The 25,561-nt window shown below is 42.5% G+C and overlaps 1 protein-coding gene across 1 annotated transcript in view; it reads left to right on the top strand.

Moving 5' to 3' along the window:
- Positions 1-25,561, top strand: part of CHRNA4 (cholinergic receptor nicotinic alpha 4 subunit) — a 195,418-nt gene that overhangs the window by 98,029 nt on the left and 71,828 nt on the right. Inside the window, exon 5 of the mRNA XM_069243201.1 lies at positions 20,753-22,124. Coding sequence (XP_069099302.1) covers positions 20,753-22,124 — 1,372 coding nt within the window. The remainder of the gene's footprint in view (positions 1-20,752; positions 22,125-25,561) is intronic.

The raw sequence follows: 25,561 nt of genomic DNA, 5'->3' as shown, positions 1-25,561 counted from the left end.
CAATGAGTTACTGGAAATGAAAAAAACAATGAAAACAGCATGAATCATAAACCTGCTTTCCCTACACTTCTTATTTAAAGTTTTCACAAACATGCAGCCGATTCATTTAATTCAGACTCGTTGCCTCTTAAAGGGCCATCCAATTTGGGGAAAAACAGTCCTATACCCAATACGCGTTGCTGGCAGTCATCAACTAAAGGCATTTTAGAATGTTGCTTTGTTTGATGATGTCAGCTGATGTTTAAGATTCATTGTGACATCATTCATTCGTTGCCCCTTTAAATCTCTATCTAGACCTCTTCAGGTTCTTGCATATTCTTCGTTTGTTTAATTGTTTTACATATTAGCTTATTGATGGTGAAGATTCCGACAATCTCCATCCATAATTTCATCACCATAGAGACTGTTTCCAGTGTTCATCTGTTGAGTAGCTGCATCCTCCAAACAAGCCAGGCAAGAAGACAAAAGGTGTCATTTCTAGCCACCTTCGTGAATGACAGCATAAAAGTCTACCGTTATTTTTCAAATTCACAAAGACTTTGTGAATATTATTGAGCATTTCAGCACTTACAACTAGAGTCTGCATGTCAACGGACCCATCTTTCTCATTAGTGCCAGCAATATTTTATGGAATGCGTCATTCCTGAAACTGTCAAACCGCATGGTAAGATCAGTGCACTGCTATAGAAAGTTCTCAGTCTCGGGTCTAGGGAGGTGGAAGCAGTGAGTTAGGGGTGTCTCATATTGGGGTTGCTGGAGCTGCTGGGCCCCACCCCCATCATCCACCGTCAGCATTATTTTTTCATCCCTTCTGGACTTCCCAATCCCCCATGCCACCACCTTCGCACTAAAGTTTGGAGGCACATAGTTGACTCTAGTTGGAGGATTAGATTTCTAGTTCTTAGTCCTGGGGAGTCCTCTTTTGCATTTTTCTCTGCAGCTCAGTAGGCTCAGCTGACTCAACACTTAGCTGTTAAAGTGGATGAGCCTCCATTCCCGGCCCCTCTTTGATTTGTGTATATTGTAATTATTATTTTTTCACATTGGAGAGTCCCAGGCCAGCACATTTCTCCTGTCCTGGTGGCCTAGTTGAATTGTTTCAGGTTGGTTTTCGCCAGACCGGCTCATCATTGTCTCTAGCTTTGGGGACTGGGTTTGCGAAGGCCTGCATCCCTCGGTTATTATCAGGCCTTTCACCAAGCCTGCTCACTTTCTAATTATGTGTTCTTACTTGCAGCTTCTAGCGTGCTTTCATTACGTCACCAGGGCCTGAATGCTGATTGAGAAGTGGTCTTTCTCAGCATTCTCAGAGTCCTCCTGAGATCTGTGGCATGCTTTGCCCATCAAGGCTGGGGTGTAGGCTCTGGTGTTTGCTACTGAATATTGCACTGTCTGGTGAGCTTCGTCTCTTACATCTGTAATCCTGCCGCGGCGGCAAGGCCTACAGTTACTTTATTGAAGCTGCCTTATTGAAGCTGTGTGGACTCAAAATATCATGGCAGCCATCTTGGATTGCAGGTGCCCCCAGGCACATGACAAATTAGTTTGGGGATGTGCAGGATGCAAGTAACAGAGTGTGTCACATACAGGTGCCCCAGTTATCGCCTTGTCCCCAAACCTCTGCTGTGCCTTTGAAGAACGTTAGAGAGGAATGATGGTTGTGGATAATGCCGGGAAAAGTGGGGCCCTCAGATTAAGTTACTGCCATCCTTATCACCCCGGCCACTCTCTTTCTACCCACTTTTAAGGGTGGTAACATGTCACAGACATTATTAAAGGAAACAATTTACCCCTTTGCGTCTCCAAGATTGACAGTAGACAGAAGGCTCCGTTAATTGTCTTAGGTTGAATTCGTTCTGAAATTAGTTTTACAGATTTTTTATTAAAAAACAATGTCAGTTCAAATAGGATAACATTAATATGAATGTATTTACCACAGAATAACTCTAATAAAAATATACATGCCACAATTGGCAGTCTGCCAATAGTTTGCATTTTTGAATCAGTGATGATTTATAAATCAGCTAATGCTGAATATTGATTCAAAAGTGTTTTCTGCTGTGCTTGAATATAGTGGCCTTTTAATAATCATCAGATGTTAGCACCAGAATAATTGATAATTTATTCCAAATAAAGCTATGAAAAAAGTAAAATCCTTTTGCTGCAGAGTGATCCAAAAATGGGCCAGTGAGAATGAACAAATGCCCTTTCTTTATCAAGGCTTTCGATACATCGTAGTTATTTAGATTGATTCAAAATATCGATGACAGTAAACAAGCTATATCATGTGAGAAAAATTGGTCCTTGAAATAATGCTCTGTGCTACTCAGGTTACCAATGACGGCATCACCACCTACGCCATTTTTTTTTTCAGAATTCATTATAAACAATAATCATTGGGACACTAATTCAGTAAAATGTTCAAGTCCTTCCTTTCCTGACTGCTGCTTGGAAAACTGGATTAATAAAAGCTGATCCTTTTTAGTATTTAAAAAAAAAATGAAAACCCCAAAACACAACAACGAACCATGGATCCCCCCTTATTTTATTAAAATTAGAATTCTATGTTTAAGTACAGAGTGGTAATTGGCATTCACTGGTTTAGTATCTAAATTGTCTAATTTAGATAACAACGGAGTCTTGGGTAATTACCCCATCAGCCTTGTAATGGAGATTGTAATGCATGTCAAAACACAGCAGATATTGTCTTGGTTGAGTTTTTTTAACCTCCAATAGCAAACAATTTTATGTAGCTTGTAGATGCTCTTTTGTGCTGTGCTTGGTATAGCCTCGATAATGTCACCATTGTTATACATGTCCTGGCGTCCCATTCTGAAGTTCAGAATTGGATTTTTGATATTTAAGCATAATGAAATCTTACAGCATTGCTTTTTCCTACTAACTTTTCTAGGCTTTCATCTCAACACTTTGGGACCAATGGAATAGTTTCCAGAATTATATCTCGAGTGTCTGGATTTTTGACATTTAAATATTTTTTATTGATTGTTTGGGATGGGGAAGACGTGACTGATAACATGTTGATCATAAAAGAACACGTTTTAAACTGTCCATTTCGTTCGTTTTAGTAATCTGAAATTGTCTTTTAAAACTAATATAACAGTTGACTGGTCCATTAACTGAATGGCTTCTATCCATGATTTCCCAGCTTCTGCATGCTGTTCTAAGAGAGTGGAAATAGAGGAAAAATCTTAGAAGTTAGCAAGGTTCTTTTGATCCACAATTATCCTTAGATCTTGATGACTTGACCTCACTAGATCAAGCAGTCAGCACCACGTGGAAGGTTCCTCCTTAAACTCTGATGCATCTGGGCTTGCAGAAACAAGAGCACCAAGGGAAATGAGGATGCCTCAATATCTGTAGCTGTGGGCCTTCAGGTAAATGTATCTATTTGGGAGAGACTGCATGTGAGCTCTAGGTGTGACAGTGTGAATGAGGGTGGCAGTCTTCGGCTCCAAAACGTCCCCAATCTCTGTCTATCTCTCAAAATGTAATATGACTTCTAACTCTCTTTCAGGTGCTGGTTAGTCTGACACACATCGTTGCACATACCCATAGCTTCTACTTCCCCATCCTATTCTGTGCTAACCTCTTCTGGTCCCCCACCATGTATTTTTCATCATTCCCCAGGTTCTGCTGAACTTCTATCTAAGACTGGCTACCATCAATGTGAAACAGATGCTATCCACAAGGCTCCTTCCTCTTTACCACTGACTTGTCTCAGATGTCTTCTTTCTTGTTGCTTTTTCTATCTCTCAATGCAATGAGGTGGTAGTTGGGCCGGATAATGTGGTATGTAGTCTTCTAACTTAAGATGCAGTCTACAGCTCCAAAGAAGGCCATCACCAAGCAAGGGGTGTGTTGTATGTATATTTCTTCTGTGGATGAGATATTCAGGGTTTAGGGTTGAATTGGGCAGAGAAGAGGGCCAATGATGGCGACCCAGCTGGGGACGTGAACAATGCGAAGGGGCCAAATATGAGAGGGAAGAGGATTGAGGATGGAGAAGGAACTCAAGAGTGCCATCAATGAACCTCAAGATGTGGGTGGTGGTGACAGTACTTCAAGGGGCGGAGTCAGTGCCCAAAACAGGCAACCAGACCTACATGTAGGTGTCTGATTTATCTTGCACTCTGAATATAGGCCTCCCATACAAGGCCATCTTGCAATTTCTTTGAGGCATTCACCTTGGTTGGGAAGTTGGGACAATCTTTGCCACGTTAAGCCCTGTGGCCAGTGAGTTTAGGGAAGTCACCTGTGTTGTGTAACATGAACAACTGCTGTGAAAAGGGCAATAACAGCCACAGGGTCTCATTGCTGATGGATTTTACCCCCCTCCAGAATGTCTGGAGTTGGTAGCAATCACTGAGGATATCAACTATAGTGCAGCCCTCTTGGTCGCATCTCCATGAGAGTGTTTCTCATTCCACGCTGCCCATTTTGCTAGGCTGCCCAGCCGTTCGAAAAAAGTGCTCACTTTGGGAATGCTATTCTCTGTTAATTAGTCCATCTACCCCAAGAATCAGGTGCTGTGCTCCATCTCAGATTAACTCCAAATTAAGGACGACATCTACTAGATCTGCTCAACCAGTCTGCCCAACTAAAGCTGTCAGAGGTGACTGCTGTTCTTCCTGAGGTTCCCCTTTAGATGTCGGTGCTGGCATTGGGAATTAATGACCATTCTTTCGTCCTTGGGGATGAAGGCAAGCAAGATGCTGGATCTAGAGGACATTACAAGTCCTTCAGCCAAATGTCTGCTACAATTATTCCAGGAGGAAAATAATTTCTCATAGAAATGAATACCCACTTGGTACAGATTGCACACAGATGAAGCATAGAATGTTTCCTTGGAGGTCTCCAGTGTCGGCAGACACTGAAGATGGAACATATTGGTGGGTTAAGTGAATCTTTTTAATTAATCCTATGGCCTGTTTTAGACTTGAGTGGTCATGTAAATCATTCAAATTTCTATTCAAAATTTTAAATTCAGACAAAAAAATTCCCGTGGGATTTCCTCTGTCTTCAATTTTCTCAAGACACATTTCGATGCGTACAAGCTGATGGAATGTGACTGACAGACAATGATTGTAAAGAAGCAAAGCATGCATTTATCAGGTTTACCAGCTCTGACACTACATGATATACTTAATTCTGGTTTGGAGGTTTTGGAATTGGTCTTATCTACTGTGCCTGGTACATACCATCATTTATAGAGCGAGTATTACTGGGTGTTGTATTTCTGAACAAAATAATAGGGTACTTAAATTCAGAGTGTGGGTTCTGAATATCGAAGAAGGAATATGGGACGGCTACAATATTTTGACCAGAATCCAAAATTTGAACAGGTAGGTAAGCATAGAATTTTATATATAACTCCATACATATGACCCTTAATGATATATAGATCTTCAAGAAACGTAGATATGTTAGAAATATTCGATCTATATATTCCTCTGTGTGCTAAGCTAATCTCTCCAATATTTTGGTCATGAAACTGTGACCACTCAATCTTCCTGCTTCAGTACCCTTGCCAATAACTGAATCTAGGCCAATAATATCCCCATGAAGGGGGGAATTGCACCATTGGAGTTGCCTTCAACTCTAGCCTTTCTACAAGAAATCAGAGGAACCTTCACCCCAACCTAACTCTAAATCTATTCCTGAGACTTCTTGATAAGCTCCATGGTGTTTCAGTGCTGCAGAGATGTGTCCTTGTTTTGTCATGAAACCTGCCTCACTTGGGTTTTTTTCTTTGAAAATTCAATTCTTGATTAATTTATTAATATATGGCGACACAGTCAATTGGCATATTCATTAATTTTTGCAAGTGAAATCATTGATTTTGATTTAAAAGCTGTACGACTGTGATTTTACCACTCACTTTGGATTTTGTTCCTCAGCATCCCTTCCATTTTTTTGGAGCCATTTTTATTGAAGACACTATGTCGTAATACATTGCAGAAATCCAAGCAGGATTGTTATTTATGATGACATACATCAATCCCACCATCCATTTTTCAGGATGCAGAGAAAAAATCCAGGAGTGAACGGTTCACACCTTCATCAACAAGAACAACAACATAACAAATAAACCTTTATGTGGAAAGATTTCAGCACATAGCGTACAGAGATAATTTCTCCTTAATCTAGTCTGGGCCACAAGGTTACTCAAATATTACAGTATTACCTCAACTTGCGGTGGCACATAGAGTGGGGGTCACTCATGTGTCGTTCTGGAGTGTATAGTGATCTGGTCCAACCATAAATGGTCATTACTGATCATCTAGAGGGTAGGTAGGGAGCGCTAGGTGGTTCTGTAAAGCAACTAATAGTGTTTCCTAGTCTGTGGCTATGGGTATTTTCTAAGACCCCTAATCTCTTCACATCTCAGGCTATTGTTTCTGCTCTGCCTCACTTAGGTGTCGCTGCCGGCCAGTGGGCTGTACTGGGTAACACCTGAGATTTCCAATTCATAGCTATAAGTCTGCGGGCCACTAGAAATGCTAGGTTGATGAACCTGTTGCTGGCCTTTGCAACTGGTGATCTATGAAAGAAGCCAAGTAGTGACAGTAGCCTCTCCTTGGTCCACAGGTTTTGATGTTATGCAATATGTAAACCAAAAAATCAAAGAATTCTCCTTTCCTCACTTTTTACCCACAAAATTCCTGTTACCTCTACCACGATTCTTGTTAGATTAAGTTAATGGCTTCACACCGACTGACTTCAATCATAAATAAAAAACAGTGAGGCAGCTACCAGGCGCTTGCAATAGTTACAGAAGCCCAAAATGAAATATATAAAATGTCATGCAGTACTCTGTCATCAACTGGTTTCATGAAGCCCATATCCACCCATTGCTCGTATGGCTTTATTGCCCTCCCATCACAGAAAGAACCTGTATGAAAATCATGTGCCCCATACTTAAAACCATTCCTGTGCCAGACCACCCCACATTAAAACAATGACAAATAGACTTGTCCTCAAAATCACTTCAGATTTCAGGTTTTGGGGTCCCTTCCCCTCCTGTGCTCCCTGTTACAGTAGTCAGAGAATTTGCAGAGTAATGTGACTGAGGGGAAGCGAATAATCTCTACATGTGGCCTCTACAACTCTTTGGTCATTTGTTCTCCTGTTTTCCAACACGCATGCCCTTTTGCTCTCCTCACCACTAGCTCCTGCGTTTCTTGATGACAAGACAGAGTGCCCCAGCTCAGTCCGGCACTAGAGCATTCCAAAAAGAAAGTCGTAAACTAGTAGTGCAAGCTTTCAACCTAGAAAACCTCAGAGAGGCTGTTCGTACCTACTCAGACCAAGAAGAAAAGGGTATCACTGTGCCCAGTAGTTTCATTCTATTTCTGACAAGGAGGGCATCATGAGGACACCATCTTCCATCTTAGACAGTACATTTCATGAGGGTTACAAATGTATTTTCACCAGTGCTTCATTGGAGCGGGTCAGGGTCTGGTTGGCTTATAGGGCACCGAGGCAGTGCCTGACGGGCTTGTCTGACAGGTCACTGTGTGGGCATTTGTTTAACAGTTTTGGTCCAGTTTTATGGCCAGGTGAGCTGGTTATTATTGTTGATTTCTCAGACATTACCACTCTCTTAAATATATGCTTTGCTTATGTGGGCCACTTATATTTTTGGTGCCCGGGGCTTTTTTTAGTCCCTGTCAACCCTGGAGCTGATGGTTGCAAGTGGGAGTCTCCAACATTCAGTTTTGGGGACCAGCGCGTAGGTGTTCTCAACAGACTTTCATCCAAAGAAAGAGACAAAAAATACGACAGGGTGAAAGGAGGAGGAAAAGAAAGACAGAAAGGTATGACAAAGGGAGAATGTAGGGATGAAAAAGGTCCTGCAAGAGTCAGATAAAGAGGCAGGGAGTGTCTGGTGGTGAACTAAAGAGACATGAGGTCGAACCAATCAAGACTACACAGCCTTAGTATTCAGCATCCTGACCTTCAATAGCATCTGCCGCAGGCTTCTCAACACAACCTTGGGCCCCATCACCTATTTTTATACAAATTAAGCATGGATTTTCAGTACAAATGTGCAGTACATTGTATGATGTTTGCTGATAAGAAAACATATTTACTGATATTTGTCTTCCTTTGAGGAGACAGTGCCCACGTGAGGTGCTTTTTGAGGCACTCTAAGGTGCCCTTAGCACTTGGTCGCCACCTCAATCTGAGTCTCATTCAAGAACAGACTTGACACAGCTTTCAATACCCAGATAACCTGACTGCCCGAGGTGCTACAATGTCGGAAGGTAAAAGGCTGTCACCACATCTTTCCATTTTCCTACAGCCCTGTCGGTCTCTGCCACCACCACTGTGAGCAAAGCGGCATTACTCTGCCACCCACACAGAAGCTTCTGCAGGGTTCAAAGTCTGTTTCTGCTGACACATAATCAAAGAGAGGAAGGATGTCAAAACAGTCAACCTGTCAGAACGCAAATGCTAAATATACTTTCTCATCAACATTCATCAATTCCTCTCCTCTCAATTCTCACAGAAGAATTTGTAGTGTAATGTCTTCCTGGTAGCCGCTGCCATGTTCTGAATCAATTGAATTTTTACCTTCTGTATTGTGGTTGAACAAATTCCACGATAAAGTCAAAGTCCTTCCCTTACGAGGCTCCACATGGGTAAGCACAGAGAGAGCCACAAATGATAACCCGAAGCAGTGATTCAAATCAGGATCCTTTTCAGAGCTAAGCTCCTTGCCTAAATCTAATAACTCTCTGAATTCCTGAGCCAATGCTCTGTGAAATTACTCTCAAAACATAGCCTCTGGCAAAGAAGTTAGTGGAAAGGATTCAACTGTGACTACTTTAACTGTATTTAATATGCCTGCACTAGTCATTATGTGACAGAGACAAATGCTGGAGACAAGTTTTTAGCACAAAAGGAACCTCTTCAGGTTTACCAGTACGGGTCCACAGTACAATGCAGTACAGATATAACAACCTTCTAGGTGGTCAATGATGCCCTGCAGATCTACCACAATGGTGACCCCTGTTTCCTCATATTGTGCTACCTATTGGCAGGCTTTGCTACTTCAATCATTGAGGCCTACTTGACATCCTTATCCATGTGCGTTGATGGCATCATCCTAAACTGCTTGTGTCACACCAGTAGAACAGAGTAGATGGCCAAGATGATTTTCTTCGGACTGGAGGCCATCAGTATGGACAGCGGCACCCCTGAGACACTATCCCCGGACCAATGGTCTTCACCCAGTATGCAGGTGAGATGCTGTCCTTTTTGGATCTTGAATAATCAAAAACAACAATGCTTCCCTCAGAGGAAGCCAAAAGCCTGACCCCCCTTGGCATAGATAATAAATATATAAAGATATATATTTACAGTTGAATTTAATCATGAACATAAAGTTTCCAACTATGCATGGCAATATTCATAAGGTAGGTGCTCCAACAAATGGCACAGTGATCATAAAAGTGACATAAGTAACTTTTGTTGCGCTTTATGTTATTAAAAGAAAAAGGAAACAGTACTTTAGACTAGGTGGCAGCACATTTTTTTTTTAAAAATCAACTCAAACTTGGAGTACAATTTCAATAACGTACAATGAACGCCAATCTACATGTATGAGCGTTGTCATTTCAACCCCTAACAAGTTATAGCATGAGATCTTCATCAGGACTAGATTGTCCTGCTAAAAGGCAAATTGAACAAAATCTGATTATTTAAGTATCCCCCCACACAGTGCCAGTACTCAGATGTTTTCATCTGCTGGGATTATGCTCATTTAGGAGAAATAATTCCTATAGAAAACACAGTCAAATAGTTTTTTAAATCTCTCTATAATAGAACCTCATTTAGTTTGTGGGGCAAGTGAGTCAGCCAGCAAAAAACTCGAAATAATGGGACTATTTGGATCTTGAAGATCATCTCAGTCCAGCTTCGCCAGGCTGCAACCATTCTCAAATTACCAAGCAGCTGGAAATTAATCTCTTCAAGCCACAACTCATCAGATGCTTACCACATGGATTCCAGACCATCCAGAGTTCCTACTCATGCTGACCCCACCTCCTCCCCCATCTGAAGCGCTGACTCCTGTGCTGCTCCACCCGTTCTTTTAAGATTTAAACCAGCAGTCTTGCCCTCTCTTCCCTCTTAGCCCTTGTCTTTGGTGATGTATTCCCTCTTCTGTTCCCTCTTTCTTCTTCAGCACTCACTAGCCACAGTACATTTACCATTAGGTACAGAGTTCAGAAAAGAACTAGACCAAAGGCCTGAATGAGATCTTGGAGGACGAGTTACTCCATCACAATGATGCTGGATATCTTGTCTACCGAAATATAAACTCCATAGGATATAATGGGATTTATATTTCGGCAGATGGGATTTATGTCACTGTTGTGAAGGAGTGACTCATCCGCCAAGATCTCAATCAGGCCCAAAGACTGGAAAAAATCTGCCTTACTATCTCTATCATTTGCTGGTGTCCCAGTTGAAGCTTTGGAAGCAGGGAAGTCTCCATGTCACCACTGTCTCTTTTTAACCCTTAGATGTCATTTCCCTAATCGTAATAAGAGTAGAAACTGTGTGGGAGACACATGTCTGGGATCTAAAAGAACATATTGGGCTTGCATGGGGGCATGGATTGAATGATAACCAGGGGAAGGCCGTTTCAGTCTTCCTCATCCGGTCAGTAAGCTACCAAGTGATTTTTGTCTTATCCTCACATAAGCAGGGTACCAGTCTGTCTGGACTACAGCTCATCTGACTGGTGCGTGTTCGCCTTTCAGAGTTTGATAGGGCTTGCAACATGAACCACTGCTCAAATATTTTGACTTGGTTGACAGAACGGGGAGGTTAAGTCTGGACCTTTAATAATTGTATAGTTTCTGCTCAGGTTTCCATCCTTGATTGCTCTTCCACCACTTACCTCACTTGGGCGTACAGCTGTAGGCACGATCACTGCATTAAAGGTTCTGCAGCTCCTGCTCCTATTACCAACATCTTTTCCTGCTCCAACTCTTACTTCACCCATTTGCATTATATTAAACATTTTCTGTATACCTGTCTTTCTCATCTTGCCATTTCAACTACTTGGCCTTATGTGATCGCTCCCTTTTTGTGGTTAATGCGCATTGGCCCCCATTGGCTATCTAGTAGGGTGGTGACAGGTAGCTGTCTATACTTCTCAGTGCCCCACGGCCCCCAAACTAGATACCCTACATCCTGGTTGCTTATCAGTGCTTTAAAGGTGCTTCAAGGGGTTGGGTCGATGTAAACTGCGTGCAGCATCTCTCTCTCTCACACTTCTTCCCACCAGCGCACATTAAGGGCTTTGACACTTGGCAAGGTAAGAGATCTTCTTTAGTCACTTGTGCATGACACCAAATCGCTCCTCACAACACACAACACTCTTCCAACCACACACCCTGCATGGTATGGCTTGCGACCCATTTAGGCAAATACTTCAGCACACCAATAGGGACAGTAAGTGCCATAAAATGTTACAGTACAATACAACACCCGGATGCAGTGCACCAGGCTTACAATATAAATGTGTTTGATAATATGAGTCACACAGAAACACACATACGTTTAACTCTGATCAGGCCATGAATGATACATCTTACAATAATTATGCATCATGTAATGTAATAATATGCAATGTAAGGTGGATTTGTAGAGCACTGTTTGTCACCCGTAAGAGCATCTAGGTGCTGAATTAGCTCAATGACAGTAAGTGGCTAAGGAGCTCATACATACCGGTGCACTAGAGACATACAGGGCCTTTTCAGAGTATGGCTTTTGGTTGCAGCATGCAAACTCCTAAGCATAAGTGACACCTATAGACCCATTGTGGTAGGAAGTTCACTGAGGAGGAGATACGCACCAGTACAACAGAGACACCTTGTGTCCAGTCACAGTAGCTACAGTTTAATGTTCTTTGAAGGAGTTGTTCTCTCTCTAGTCCAAAGGGGAACTGTAATATGGGTCTTTTAATACAAAATATAAGCTGTAAAGAGACATATTTGTGATGTTTTAGTGAGGAGAAAATAGAAAAGAAAATGGATGAGAAAGATAAAAAAAATAGTGACAAAGGGAGAAACCAGGGATGAAAAACAACCTGCAAAAATGAGATATAGAGACAGGAATCGTCTGATATTGGAGGAAAGAGGTATATGTGAGGTTGAAACAAACCTATGCATTCTTATTATTCAACAGAGCAAAAGACAGTCTTCTGAAAAACTTGTTTGTATTTCTTTATTTAATTGTTTATTTTTACAAATCAAGCCCTGCCTGGGAGAGACTGTGTGGAAGCTATTAGGAGAACTATCTATAGAACAGAGGTGAGGTCGTGGGGACCATCATTCCCATCCTTAACATCATTATGTTGGTCCATGGGGTGAAGTGAGTGAAATTACTGACTGATAAACCAACAGAGGCATTTCAGAAGCTGTATCTCAGATTTAAGCCGGCGGCGCTAGCAGATATGCCAACCACTGCCCACAGATAATGGGCATTCGAGTTCCCCTGTGCATACTTTGCATTTCTATTTTAAATAGATTTCTCTCTTCTGCCAAAACTCTTTCCCTGCTGGCTCTCCCAATGGATGCAAGAGGCATCAGCTGCTTCCGAGTTAGGTGCACACAGAAATGGGAACGCTGGAGGGAGCTGGGATTGCTGAGCCCCAGCAGGTACCAGGTGCTTCCAACAGAGCGATGCCATGGTTGCTGCTATCTGCCTGACCTCACAGTGGGCTCCAGTGGATAATTACAGCATAGAAGCTCCCTGGAAAAGTGACATATCCCTGAACAAATCATGTGTGAGCCGCCTGTGCCATCTTAATGTGCAGCCCTCCGAACCATTGTTCTATTTTTATATAAAAGAAGGGGGGCTCCGTCAAATGTATGTTGTGGAATTAAAATCAAGGCTCCCCCACTGACAATATCTGAGCTCAAAGTAAAGCAAAAATGATGAATCAACTCAAAATTAAAGGCGCATTGTTCCCTCTCCCATGCTGTGCTGATTTCTATTGCATGCTAGAGGAGTAATGATTACTCACATTTTCTGAAAAGTACTTTAGCTTAGCCCTTCCCATCCCCACTTTGGCAGATGATACAGGTCCTGCACTGATGTGATGATGTATATGATGGGATGATATAGATATATATAAATGCATATATTATATATATATATATATATATATATGTATATATATATATATATATATATATATATATATATATATATATACACACGTGTATGTTTATATATATATGTCAGCAATAACATTAATGTTTTGAACTAAAAAAAGACACAAATTCACCAGCTACAGTTAGCAGCGCTAACTATAACTTGTGCCCCTCCATGCAAAGCTTATGATATTACATCACTCATGAAATGTTCTATGACATAACTGATGACATCTTAAGTGACTTCATTGATGACATCACTGATGATATCATCGAATGAGTGTGCTACTTTGATTTATAGTTTACATAGTGGCGGGTAACTAGCGTATTACTTTTGTTCCTAATTTTGTACAGTCTGGGTTCAGCTAATGGGTGTAGGTGTTTACAAAATGCATGTGCTCCTAATGCCTCAAATGCGTGCAGAGGTATTGAACATGTTATAAAGGTTTGCACTGAAGAGTAACCCATGTACATGTCCTTGTTTTGCCTCAGAAGATGGGCTATGTGTAAAGTTTTCAACATAGTATGAAGACTGCAGGTCGTATAATCTTTAGCACCTTCAGACATTGCTTATTTTAAGTGAATAGTGTCTTTCTTGACAGGTTTTGCATAGAATCTACACTGTTCTGATTAGATACGTTTTAATACTCTGTAGTGCATTTCTCATGAGACTTTTACTGTCTGCAATCAGTGTGGTGCAGAGTAAACTCTCTCCATAGAGTTATAGTGTTATAAATAGAGTTATTTCAAGTAACTATAACTAGTGCCCTAAGGCAAATATAACTCGCACCCTCGCCATGCACAGCTATTACCCCATATTACATCATTCATGACATCTTCTAGGGCATCATTGATAATATAACCACAACATTTTCAATAACATTTTTGATGAGAAAACGGTGCAAGGTGGTGGTGCGAGTTATAATTACTTTAGGGTACGAGTGGGGGCAACTAAAGTGAAAGGAGAGAGGGGCAGGTGGGCAAGCTACAATGGAAGGAGGGAGAGATGGGAGGAGGCAAGCAAGAAAGGAAGGAGGGAGGCTGGGGGAGAGGAAAACAGAGGAGGAGAAGTACACGAGGGAGCCGGCTGATAAACACATTCTAGCAGAATACTTAAACATAAAGAAAACAGGAGATATTGCACAAATTGCATTCACAGCATTCACCCTCTGGCCCCGCTCAGAAGAATTTTCTGAAATCGGTGGTAATGGACCAGATTTGAGACCATGGGCAGTATTTTAAAAAGTTAGTGCTGCTCGAGTGCAAAGGGCATTTGCAAGCACTTTTGCACATGTGGGGCAGTACAGTCTTAAGGGACCACAGGCATACGTGGAGCCCTTTCTGTAATACGGATTGTTGTGGCGTTAATTGTACAACAACTTGATCTTACAAGGTGTGCCTTCATTTGCATGGAGGAACGGCCCCATTCAACTGTGAGAGACCTTGGAGTTTTTACCAGTGGTTTATTACAGACACTGAAGTGGAAGCAGAGAGGCCAAAAAGAGTATGTCACTGTGTGCTACTGTGATGTGGCCAATTTGCCCACAGTTTTTCATTTAAATGCAGGTGTTGGTTACCAGTTACAGGGGACTATAAAGTTTCTGAGTCTACAAGTTTATATCCCTTTCCTGTGACTTCAGTAAAATCTCAGGGCCATGATACCAAAGATGTTCTCCTTTAATTATTTCTATTAGTTAATGCTCTTTCATCAAGTTTTACAGCTCATAATTATCAAAAGAATGTTCTGCTTTCTATTGTCCACTCAGTGAATTCAGTTACTATAGAAATCATCCCCTCCCAACTTCACTATACATGTAGTCTGTACTTGCATCTCTCAGTACTTGAATAGGCCTCCGCTGTGCATTCTAAATACATCTGTTAAGTACACTGCAGGAACAAGGTTTAGAGATCAATTATTTCCCGTGCAGAACATTGCCAATGGCCTCCTCTCCAGAAGATGTGTGTTTTACCCACAGACACTATTCCAGAAGAGATGCAGTTTTTTAAAGATCTTCATCATGCAGAATACTGACCGTAGAATAGTTTTCACCAAGAACCCTCAAGGGTGGAGAAGATTGACCAAGACACCACAAAGAGGCAGTACCTTCTCTTTGCAGACTGGAATCAGCATCAACCCAGCTTTGGAGAATTTTTCAGTTAATCTACTGCCCACTTGTCATCCTGGGCATATGAGTCTGGTCTGCACTGATCTAGTTTCATTGGGTGCACCTGTTATAAGCCTGGACCTGTTACCCGATTACAAATAAAATGTGCTCTTTCCCTTGCTGTTGCAAATTACCCCTTAATGCCTGAGCTGGTGAGATTGCACTAGGTAAAAGAAGTGCAGCAGATAGTGGGCCTGCCTCTTGTTTAGTGGCTGAGCAGAGAACCCCAATGACCCTATACATTGTGCTCCATCCCAATGAATACTGTGGAGATGTACTAAGAGCCCTATTTAGAGTTTGACCAAGCGGATACTCCATTGCAAAAGGTGATGAAGTACCATCTGTCAAACTGAAGGCCTGACCACCTCGTTTAGAGATTGGTGGATGTTCAGCATTTCGACTACTTCATCTCTTCTGCTAATTACACCTCTGATTGCCCAACGGAGTATCGGTTATCAGAGCTTCTGCTATTTGTCCGATCGCCCTATTTGGAGTGGGCAATGAAATGGCACATTTTCACTGTTAGTCGCCACCAGGTAAAAGATGGCAGTAAGTTCCAGAGAAAACTTTAAATGACCCACATGCCATGAGATACAACTCCCATTGCAAGAGGGTCATGGATGTTTTTAATTAAAAAACATAAAATCCCACTTTGTGAGTTTGATTTTGAAAAAAAAAACACATTGAAAGTTTGTCGTACTGCTCCGTCATTTTGACGGAGCTGTCCATCAAAATTTCAGTACATTGACAGAAGCCACCATGACAGCGGTTCCTGCCAATGCAAGGCTGGAAGGCTGGTGGACATCTTTATATTCAGCGGGCAGGTACTCACTCAGGGCGACCGAGTACTTTCTCCATCACCCTAATGGAGTAAATCCCATCTTCTGCACTCTAAATCTGGCCCTAAGTTTGGAGCACAACCTAGGTTGCACACCATTAGTACACTTGTAGAGAGCATATTGACCTCAATGCTGGTGTTAATAATGTGGCACGTGCACACACAAAGATGTTCCCTCTTTTGCATGGGGCGATGACTTGTGCGAATGTGGGAAATTCTACCTAGCGTGTGTTCGTTCGATCGATGTGTCTCTCTACATTTAGTTTTACAGAAGGTTCGCATAATTGTATGTGGCCTCTCCTGTAACGTGGGGACCCACAGGGGTCTGCAAACTCCTCCTACCCTCCCTGGGCACTTTTGTAATTCAGCCCCTGATGTTTCCGAAACAGCTGGCTTCTTTGTTCATTCGAGAATAGAGAGTTAAAGATGTCTGAAAAGAGGACCAGTAATAAATGGATAACACGAAGCAAAGGAAGCCTTCCTCGAGATTGTTAAACACCAAAAGCGTGACAAAAAGGAGGATAGAGAACTTGTAATCTTCAATCGTATCAAATACCGTAACCAACACTCACCATGAACTAACTCCCACATAACTTGAACACCTGAGCATCACACTCTTAAATTAAGTTGTAAAATGTGTCTTTGTCAATGGATTTGAAAATTCCCCAGCCATTTTGAACTATTTAGAATACAAAATCCTCTGATTGAAAGACTTTTCCCCAAAAGCCGTGAGTTCAACTTAATCATTTCTAAATATTTAATCCTAAAATAATTTTTTGTCCGCCTCCTTTTCTATCTCATTGTAAAGCTTCAATGTACAGAAAATACAACCACACACATTCAGTAATGTACTATATCTCACAGTACTGAGATGTGTTTTCTCTTATATGTATTGCATTTTGTTAGGGGAGCACACCCACTTCTTTTGCATAAAGACCCACAGACATACTAATTCGACATGCATTGCCATTTTACCTGAGCTGGTGTTTTCAGTAATTATAACAAAGCCTAAAGTGTGATGCTGTCAGAGTGCTAAGATAACATGCATGGTTCAATCCTGCACTGTGAAAAATGTGGCACAAGAATGGATTAAAGCCTGAAGCATCCATGCTCTGTGTTTGTTGGGCTGGTCCAGGATGCAAGGATACCAGTGGTGGTCTGCACTTAAGACAGCATTCTCAAAGACATAACAATTGGCAAATGGAAACACCTCAACAGAGCAACCTCCCTCCCTGATAGGCTAAGAATACAGTCTGTTTTCAAGTAATGTATATTTGTTTAAATAACATTTTTAATACTAATATTTTTTTTTAACAAAATCATTATTTTTAGAGTATCACAATTATTGAACTCAATATTCTTTTGGAACCAGTGCAACTTCTTTGTGATATCATTCTGCATGTATTATGAAGTCTTCTAGGACAAAATCCCTCAAAAAAGCCAAAACAGCCAACATTAGGCCTCCCAATTAGCACATCGCTTTGATGACGGTTGTATCTATTTGAGGTACAGTTTGAGAATCTAAAGCCCAACTCAATTTGATGCCAAAATATATATTCCCCAACCCTCATTTTTTTGCCAGAACTCACCACTTACATTATACATTATTAATAATCTTCATTACATTTTATATACAGTGCCTTTTCATGTCTATGGGTCGACGATGATTGTAATGACACATATTGGGTTCTAGCTTAACTATAATTTACCTTAAAAGATGTTTATGGTGTTCCACCTTATAAGAACTGGTATGTGTGGAATGTTCTTTTTGGGTAGGTGGGATTCAGAGTAATGTCACTGGAGGGAACACAGCTGGTGTAGGGATATAAATCTCTTGATGGTGGTGTCCATGGTGGGGCTGTAGCTGGAATGAATAGTTTATTGAATAGAAAGTGGAGTGGTGTCCATCACAACAGATGGCAAAGTTATGGGCAAGTAAAAATAATCTGTTTTATTTGTTGACAATGTGTGCTCAGAGTTCTAGACGCTCGCCTCATCTCTTATATTGTTTACATCAGTGGTTCCATATCTCTGGTCCGGGGACCCCTGGGGATCCACAAAGCCTCCTCAGGGGGTCCGCAACTGCTTAGAAAATTAGGTAATAAGAACAGTTTAGGTTCCCAACTTCCAGTAATGACTCAGTGGGAGTCCCATGATTCCAATAATGATTCAGTGGTGGCCCCTGGGTTTCAGGAATGATAAAGTGGGGAAAGTCAAAAGGTTGGGAACCACTGGTCTACATCAGCACACCCCTTGCCCCGATGGCACTCCTCTGAAAGATCAAATTAATTGTCCAAGCTTAAAACGATGCCCTGGATAGATGTCTACATGTCACCAATGCGTGCACCCAGTACTGCTCTATGAAAGGCTGCTCACTGAAAGCTAGACACTTCAGGTGGAAAAATGGCATGCATGCAATTACTCAAAACCCACAAGGACATTATCTAGACATACTTTTTTCTTTCACCATCTCATCTACTAATGACATCAAGGTTTAAAAAATCTGAGAGCATTACTACCTATTGGACTTGGGCCATTCGGTGTATGCTACTTAGATTTAAGATCAGCTCATTGCAAACTATCAGTAAATGTAAAAGCTTTTTTTGTCTCCGTCAAACTTATGCCAGTTTTTGCTCACCGTAGTTTATTTCACCGGGAAGAGCCTAAGAACAACTGGTTCTGTCTGCATCATCAGACAACATGTTGTCTGATGATGCAAAGTGTAAACAGCAGCTTGGAGGGCAGAGCTGGCTTTAGCACTGGTGGCACCAGGTGCAATAATCTTTTTGGAGCCCCCCCACCACATTACCTCCTCCTTGGATTCCCTCACTACCGCCTGGCAAAAGTGCCTCTCATCTCTCTATAGACACTCTCTCACATAGATTTCATTTGTTTGAAAGCGCTTGTAGAAGCTGGCTTTACTAATGTACTCAGCTATCCACATAAAATACAGATCTGTTCTTTGAAGCATGCATATAAACCCTTTAAACCAGTGGTTCCTAACCTGTGGTCCAGGGACTCCCTTGGGGTCCGTGAAGTCTCCTCAGAGGGTCCGCGACTGCTTAGAGAATTAAATAATATTAACAGATTACATTCCCAACTTTCAGTAATGACTCAGTGGAGGATCCCCAGATTCCAATAATGATTCAGTGGGGGTCCCTGGGTTCCAGTAATGATAAAGTGGGGGTCCACAGAAGTCAAAAGGTTGGGAATCACTGCTCTAAACTGACACTGACAAAACACCAATCTCTCTACCTAGCAGGAGCAGGAACATTCATAACACGCGTTATCTTGACATTTTAATTGCTTCCTGAAGGCTGGGCGAACGAGGAACTTTCCAGCAGGTGCTTTTAAATCACAAGTTTCGTATGTTATTGCTAAACACAGGACCCACTGAGTTCAGCGTCTCCCATCCAGGTCACCACCAGTGCGGCCTGTCCAGTCGTACTGCCCTAAAGCTGGGCCTGTTGGAGGGTGACTGAAGAGAACAAGTTGGTTTGTGTCCTTGGAAACTAGAGCTGATGGATCACCCACCTTTTCTTGGTATGCATGATATACCATATAAAGGACCTTGAGATTCACCCTCAATTTGACAGGCAACGAGTGGATAGATGATATTGCCAGTGAGTCTCGGACAATCAGCCTAGCAGAGTTTCCCACCAGCATATATTGCATTAGCAGCCACGGACTTCTTTGTTGGCCAATACATGAATGCTTTCATTTTTTTCCAGTAAGAAGTTGTCTATACTCCTTGCAAGCCCATTTACTGGAAAGTGGTTCAAGATAATTGGATTTCAGTTGTGTGCTATGCATAAAATATTTACTTAAGTCAATTGGCCTCATGAAGCATGAAGAAGAAAACTAGATTTGACAAACAGTTATCACACTCAGGAAGTGATGTAAGTTTTCCAAGGAAATATTTATTTGAAATTAAAGTGATGGTGGTGTGCAAAGTCGGCATACTATGGTGATACTGGGCCAAATTCACTCTCCCCTGGCCCTGTTTGGAAAGTTTCACTATTCCAACTTAGTTGGAACTAAAGTACGAGAGAAGCATAGTTCCCCAAAAATTCAGCCATAATATATTATAGTTTCCATTTTATTTATTTTTAGTGGCCAAAAAAGAAAGCTGCGATTTGAGGTGATATTGTCACCTCTAGGACATGCCACGATGAAGTATCTTGGCCAACTAGACTTTCAAACTGAAGATTCTATGGGGATAAAATGGCTGCCTCGTGCTCACTAGCTAATGCATGCAAAGCTAAAACTGAACTGCAAAGGATAGTCTGAGAAATCCCTAAACAAAGGTTGAGATGAAATAGGATGAGAAGGTGAGGGATAGCTGTTACTGTATGTGAGAGAGAATCTGTGGTGTTCCTTATTGAAAATCTGAAACATTTAATTTGGAATTATAAACTTTGAAATCTCAACTTCAAATGATTCATCCTATTTTGTGTTAATTCCTAACTCTGCGAAGCATCATATTAATACATTAAATCTTTTTGCAGCCTGCTTAAGTGTTGAAACCTATTGTGTCTCTTCTCTTCTCTCAGTGCTGATGGTGACTTTGCAGTTACCCACTTGACCAAAGCCCATCTCTTCTACGATGGTCAGATCAAATGGAGGCCTCCGGCCATCTACAAGAGCTCCTGCAGCATCGACGTTACCTTTTTTCCTTTCGACCAGCAGAATTGCACCATGAAGTTTGGCTCCTGGACCTATGACAAGGCAAAGATCGACCTCATTAGCATGCATAATCATGTGGATCAGCTTGACTACTGGGAGAGTGGGGAGTGGGTCATTGTCAATGCTGTGGGCAACTATAACATCAAGAAGTATGAGTGCTGTACTGAGATATACCCTGACATCACTTATTCCTTCATCATCCGACGACTCCCACTCTTCTACACCATCAACCTGATCATCCCGTGTCTTCTCATCTCCTGCCTGACAGTACTCGTCTTCTACCTGCCCTCGGAGTGTGGCGAGAAGATCACACTCTGCATTTCTGTGTTGCTTTCCCTCACTGTCTTCCTGCTCCTTATCACTGAGATCATTCCATCCACCTCACTGGTAATTCCACTCATTGGTGAGTACTTGCTCTTCACCATGATTTTTGTGACCCTTTCCATCATCATCACGGTTTTCGTGCTCAATGTCCACCACCGCTCCCCGCGCACTCACACTATGCCTGCCTGGGTTAGAAGGATCTTCCTCGATGTGATCCCTCGTGTGCTCTTCATGAAAAGGCCATCGGCTGTGAAAGACAACTGCAAGAGGCTTATAGAGTCAATGCACAAGACAGTCAGCCCTATCTGGCCTGAGCCAGAAAATGAGCCCAACTTCCCCACTTCCTCTTCCAGCAGCCCTCCCAGCTGCCACGCCTCGCCCACCTCCTCATGCTGTAATCAGCTGGAGGAGCATGTGGATTCTCAGGCTCTCTGCAAGTCCCCTTCTGGTCAGTATAGCGTACTGCGCGAGGAACTAGTTCAGGCCAACGGATCCTCGCCTCAGGTCCAACCACACCCCCTGAGTGACGAGCATTTGTCTCCTATCTCAAAGGGTCGTTCAGTGAGTGTCCAACAAATGTACAGCCCAGGGGAGGTAGTAGAAGGGAGTATCCGCTGCCGCTCAAGGAGCATTCAGTACTGCTACCTGCAGGAAGATTCCTCCCAGACCATCGACCAATCCAGTGGCTCCCCGGCATCCCAGCAGTGCCACATAAGTGAGGACCAGCTGGAACGCCAAACATCATTGTGTAAGTGCAAATGCAAGAAGAGGGTTGCTGCAAGCACATCCCATGCAACCAAGACTGTGAGCACCAAAGAGCAGCACCTGCTGCTGATGTCCCCATCATTGAAACTGGCTGTAGAGGGCGTCCACTACATCGCTGACCACTTGAGGGCCGAAGATGCTGATTTCTCGGTGAGTATTTACATGTTATGTATTCTGTCCATGCAACTGTCTTGGCCTGAGTTGTTTCTGCTGCAAAACCTCTAACCACTGTCAGTCTTTTTTTTATTTCAAGAAAATATGGGTTGAGCTGTTCTGTATTAGCACAGGTGCTTTCAAGAAGTAAGAACTGAGTGATTTGCCTAACATTTAATCTGAGACTTCTGTGTAGGCCTTTCCTCTCAGAGGCTGGTAGGGCTGGAGGTAGTCGCAGGCCCCTGGAAAGCATTACATTACATAAGTCAATGTATTACTACACAGAGTGCTGATAGGCCCTGAGTTCCTGCTCTTCAAGCCAAGGAGAGCAAGTTGGTGGACCTGTATTTTGGTGAGTTTCCAAAATGAGGAAGCCCATCTCTTCAAACAACTTGTGGACACTTCACCTTTGAAAAAACAACAAGAGAAAAGTATGTGAAGAACAAAATATGGGCATAAGAAAATTAGCAAAGAGAATATGTACAAAGTAAAATTGAGAGGTGGGAGAATAAGAGGAACTAGATAATGGGTATTATTTCAAGGGTACAAGTATGGGGAGAGGTTCCAGTGTATAGACAGGTATAGGGGCACTAGAAAATAGATGTATATAGTGATACTTGGCAGAGTCAAGCATAGTCAAGAAGAGTCTTGCTAGGTTTCTGGTAGAGATAGAGGTTATTGGGTGTACATGGGTCAGTAATACTTAGGTGCAGCAGGCAGAGGCATAAATACAATGGCAGAGGAAGCAATAGGTGGGGTATAGCTACTATGCATATGCAACAGTAAAGCCATTAGGGTGTAGATAGGTGTACTAGTACTACAGTATAAGCAGGAATAAAAGAAAGGAGTACATAACAACATAGCTGAGGAAGGAAGGGGTAAGCCTGCCAGTGCATAGGGAGAAAGCAGACGAGAGTTAAACACATGATAGAAGTGGAGAGTGGAGGTGTCCCCTGCACAGATATGACAAAGAGAGGCTATCAATGGCCGAATAGATCTGGATGTTTGTAAACTTGAGATGATGAACCCCCTACCTTTCACTGATATGAATGTTGTACCACACAATAAACCATGAAATGTATCTCCTCTTTGACGGGCAAACAGAGGGCAGTGGATAATGCAACTGAGTATAGGTGTCTTTTTCCTCGAGTTGAATTTTGTACTCACTTCAAGAATTTGAGGAGTACCTGGCGTGGACTATTGGTGTAGCCTAATCCTAAAAATATTAATGCATTCACCACAACAAGTGATGTGGAAAGGAAAGCTAATTGAGGTTCTTCAACAGGACCATGAAGTGGGTGAAAAGATGAACCAGTCACTGGATTCATCTACAATGCAAGGAGGAGGCTGATGTCTAGGTTTCCCCTTGTTCCTTCTAGTGCTTATTGGAGTTTGGCCCCTGTACAAGGGGCCGGTAGAGCCAGCCAGATCAAAAATCTGTTTCCACTCTCTTAAATAAAGTCACACTTCAGTTTTTATCTTGGCTTAGCTTTAGCATGTCCTTTACACCCATCATTGTGAATGCCTTTCCTCATTGAAATAGCTCTCTCTCCCTTCTAGCTCCCTTTGTCCATCCCGATCAATATCTATGTGCTATCAGCTAAAGAAGGAGACATGAGTGCAGATCATCTTATAATAGGAATCTGGTGGCATAGACAGAACTTAAACATCAGCAGGAAAGGCTGAACGGGGCGAGCTGGTGATGGCCTGACTGAACACAGTGCATAATATATGTACTCTTGATGTCACCCAGAGTTGAGTGTGATCTAGTACAATAAATGATTGACCAGGAATGTGTGATTCTTTATGATCTACTGTGTCAAACTCAGCCAGCATAGCTAATAGTACCAGAGCTCCAAGACCATTATTGGTCAGCATCTTTTGCAGTGTTGTTCATCAAAGAGTCAAATCTAATTTACTTTGCTAAATTAATCAAAAGCTGGCCTGGTCACTTTTTCCAGTATCTTTTTGACCTTAGAAAATGCCTGAAGCTGAGATGTGCCTGTTAACTTCAAATATTTAGAGAGTAAAAGAAGGCTAATATGAGATTTTTTAACTCTCATGTTAGTTTTTGATTAAACAGTTGGTTGCTATGAACATTAAGAAGGATGCTCAAAAGATTATCCATAAAGGACAACTATCCCTTTAAACAATGCGAAAGGGCAGTAGCTCCTGGGAAACTGGCACTGCACAATCTTAACAGCTATGGGAATGGGATATGGAAAATGCTGAGAAATATTTTACTTAATCAGTAGATTTAAAATTTCTCCTGCAGTGCTGCAGTCAGTGTCGGCTGGTGACTTTTGGAAGTGGAGAGGCACAAATTTTCTTCGGAATTTCACATCATGAGTGAAGCAGCCACATGGTCCCAAAGTCTGAAATGCACAATGTAAAAGCAGAAATCCTGTGACCAATTCTGGCTTACCCACTTGACCAAAATGAGTGATCATAGGCAAATATTTTATTTCACCAAGCCTCCCTTTTCTTTATTATCACATATGCGTGCACCTTAAAATACACAGGCTCAGGAATCTATGCTTTCTAGAAAGACATTTTGGGGGTCATTCTGACCCTGGCGGTAAATACCGCCAGGGCCGGGGTCGGCGGTAGCGGTGCTCCGCCGGGCATTCTGACCGCGGCGGTACAGCCACGGCCAGAAGCGGAAAGCCGGCGGTGTACCGCCGACTTTCCGCTGCCCATGGGAATCCGCCATGGCGGCGCAGCTTGGGGATTCTGGCACCCATACCGCCATCCAGTTCCTGGCGGTTCACCCGCCAGGAACAGGATGGCGGTATGGGGTGTCGTGGGGCCCCTGGGGGCCCCTGCAGTGCCCATGCCAATGGCATGGGCACTGCAGGGGCCCCCGTAAGAGGGCCCCACAAAGAATTTCAGTGTCTGCTTTGCAGACACTGAAATTCGCGACGGGTGCAACTGCACCCGTCGCACCTTCCCACTCCGCCGGCTCCATTCTGAGCCGGCTTCCTCGTGGGAAGGGTGTTTCCCGCTGGGCTGGCGGGCGGGCTTTTGGCGGTCGCCCGCCAGCCCAGTGGGAAACCCAGAATGACCGCCGCGGTCTTTTGACCGCGGTACGGTCTTCTGGCGGTTCCCGCTTCAGGGCCTTTATGTTTGATTTAAACGAAAATGCCATTGCTTCATGTTAATGTTGTTTCATGTATCATAAGAAACTAGGCCACATATACAGCAGGAACATCCTAAGGATTTTGGGGGCTCTGGGCCAAATGCATTTTGTGGAACCCTACTCGGAACTTATGATTCAATTTCAGTTCTTTCATGCCCTCTTTGGCCAGGTCGCTTACAGTGCACAGCCACACAAGGGTAAATTCTAGATGTGTTTACATGTAATATTCATGGATAGTGATGTGTGTTTTCAATATTGTACACAGCAGCAGCTCCCTAATATTACTACGAATAAT

This window comes from Pleurodeles waltl, chromosome 7, assembly GCF_031143425.1.
Source record: "Pleurodeles waltl isolate 20211129_DDA chromosome 7, aPleWal1.hap1.20221129, whole genome shotgun sequence".
Taxonomy (NCBI): Eukaryota; Metazoa; Chordata; class Amphibia; order Caudata; family Salamandridae; genus Pleurodeles; species Pleurodeles waltl.
Note: the sequence above shows the minus strand (reverse complement) of the source record. Positions and strands in the feature narration are given on the sequence as shown.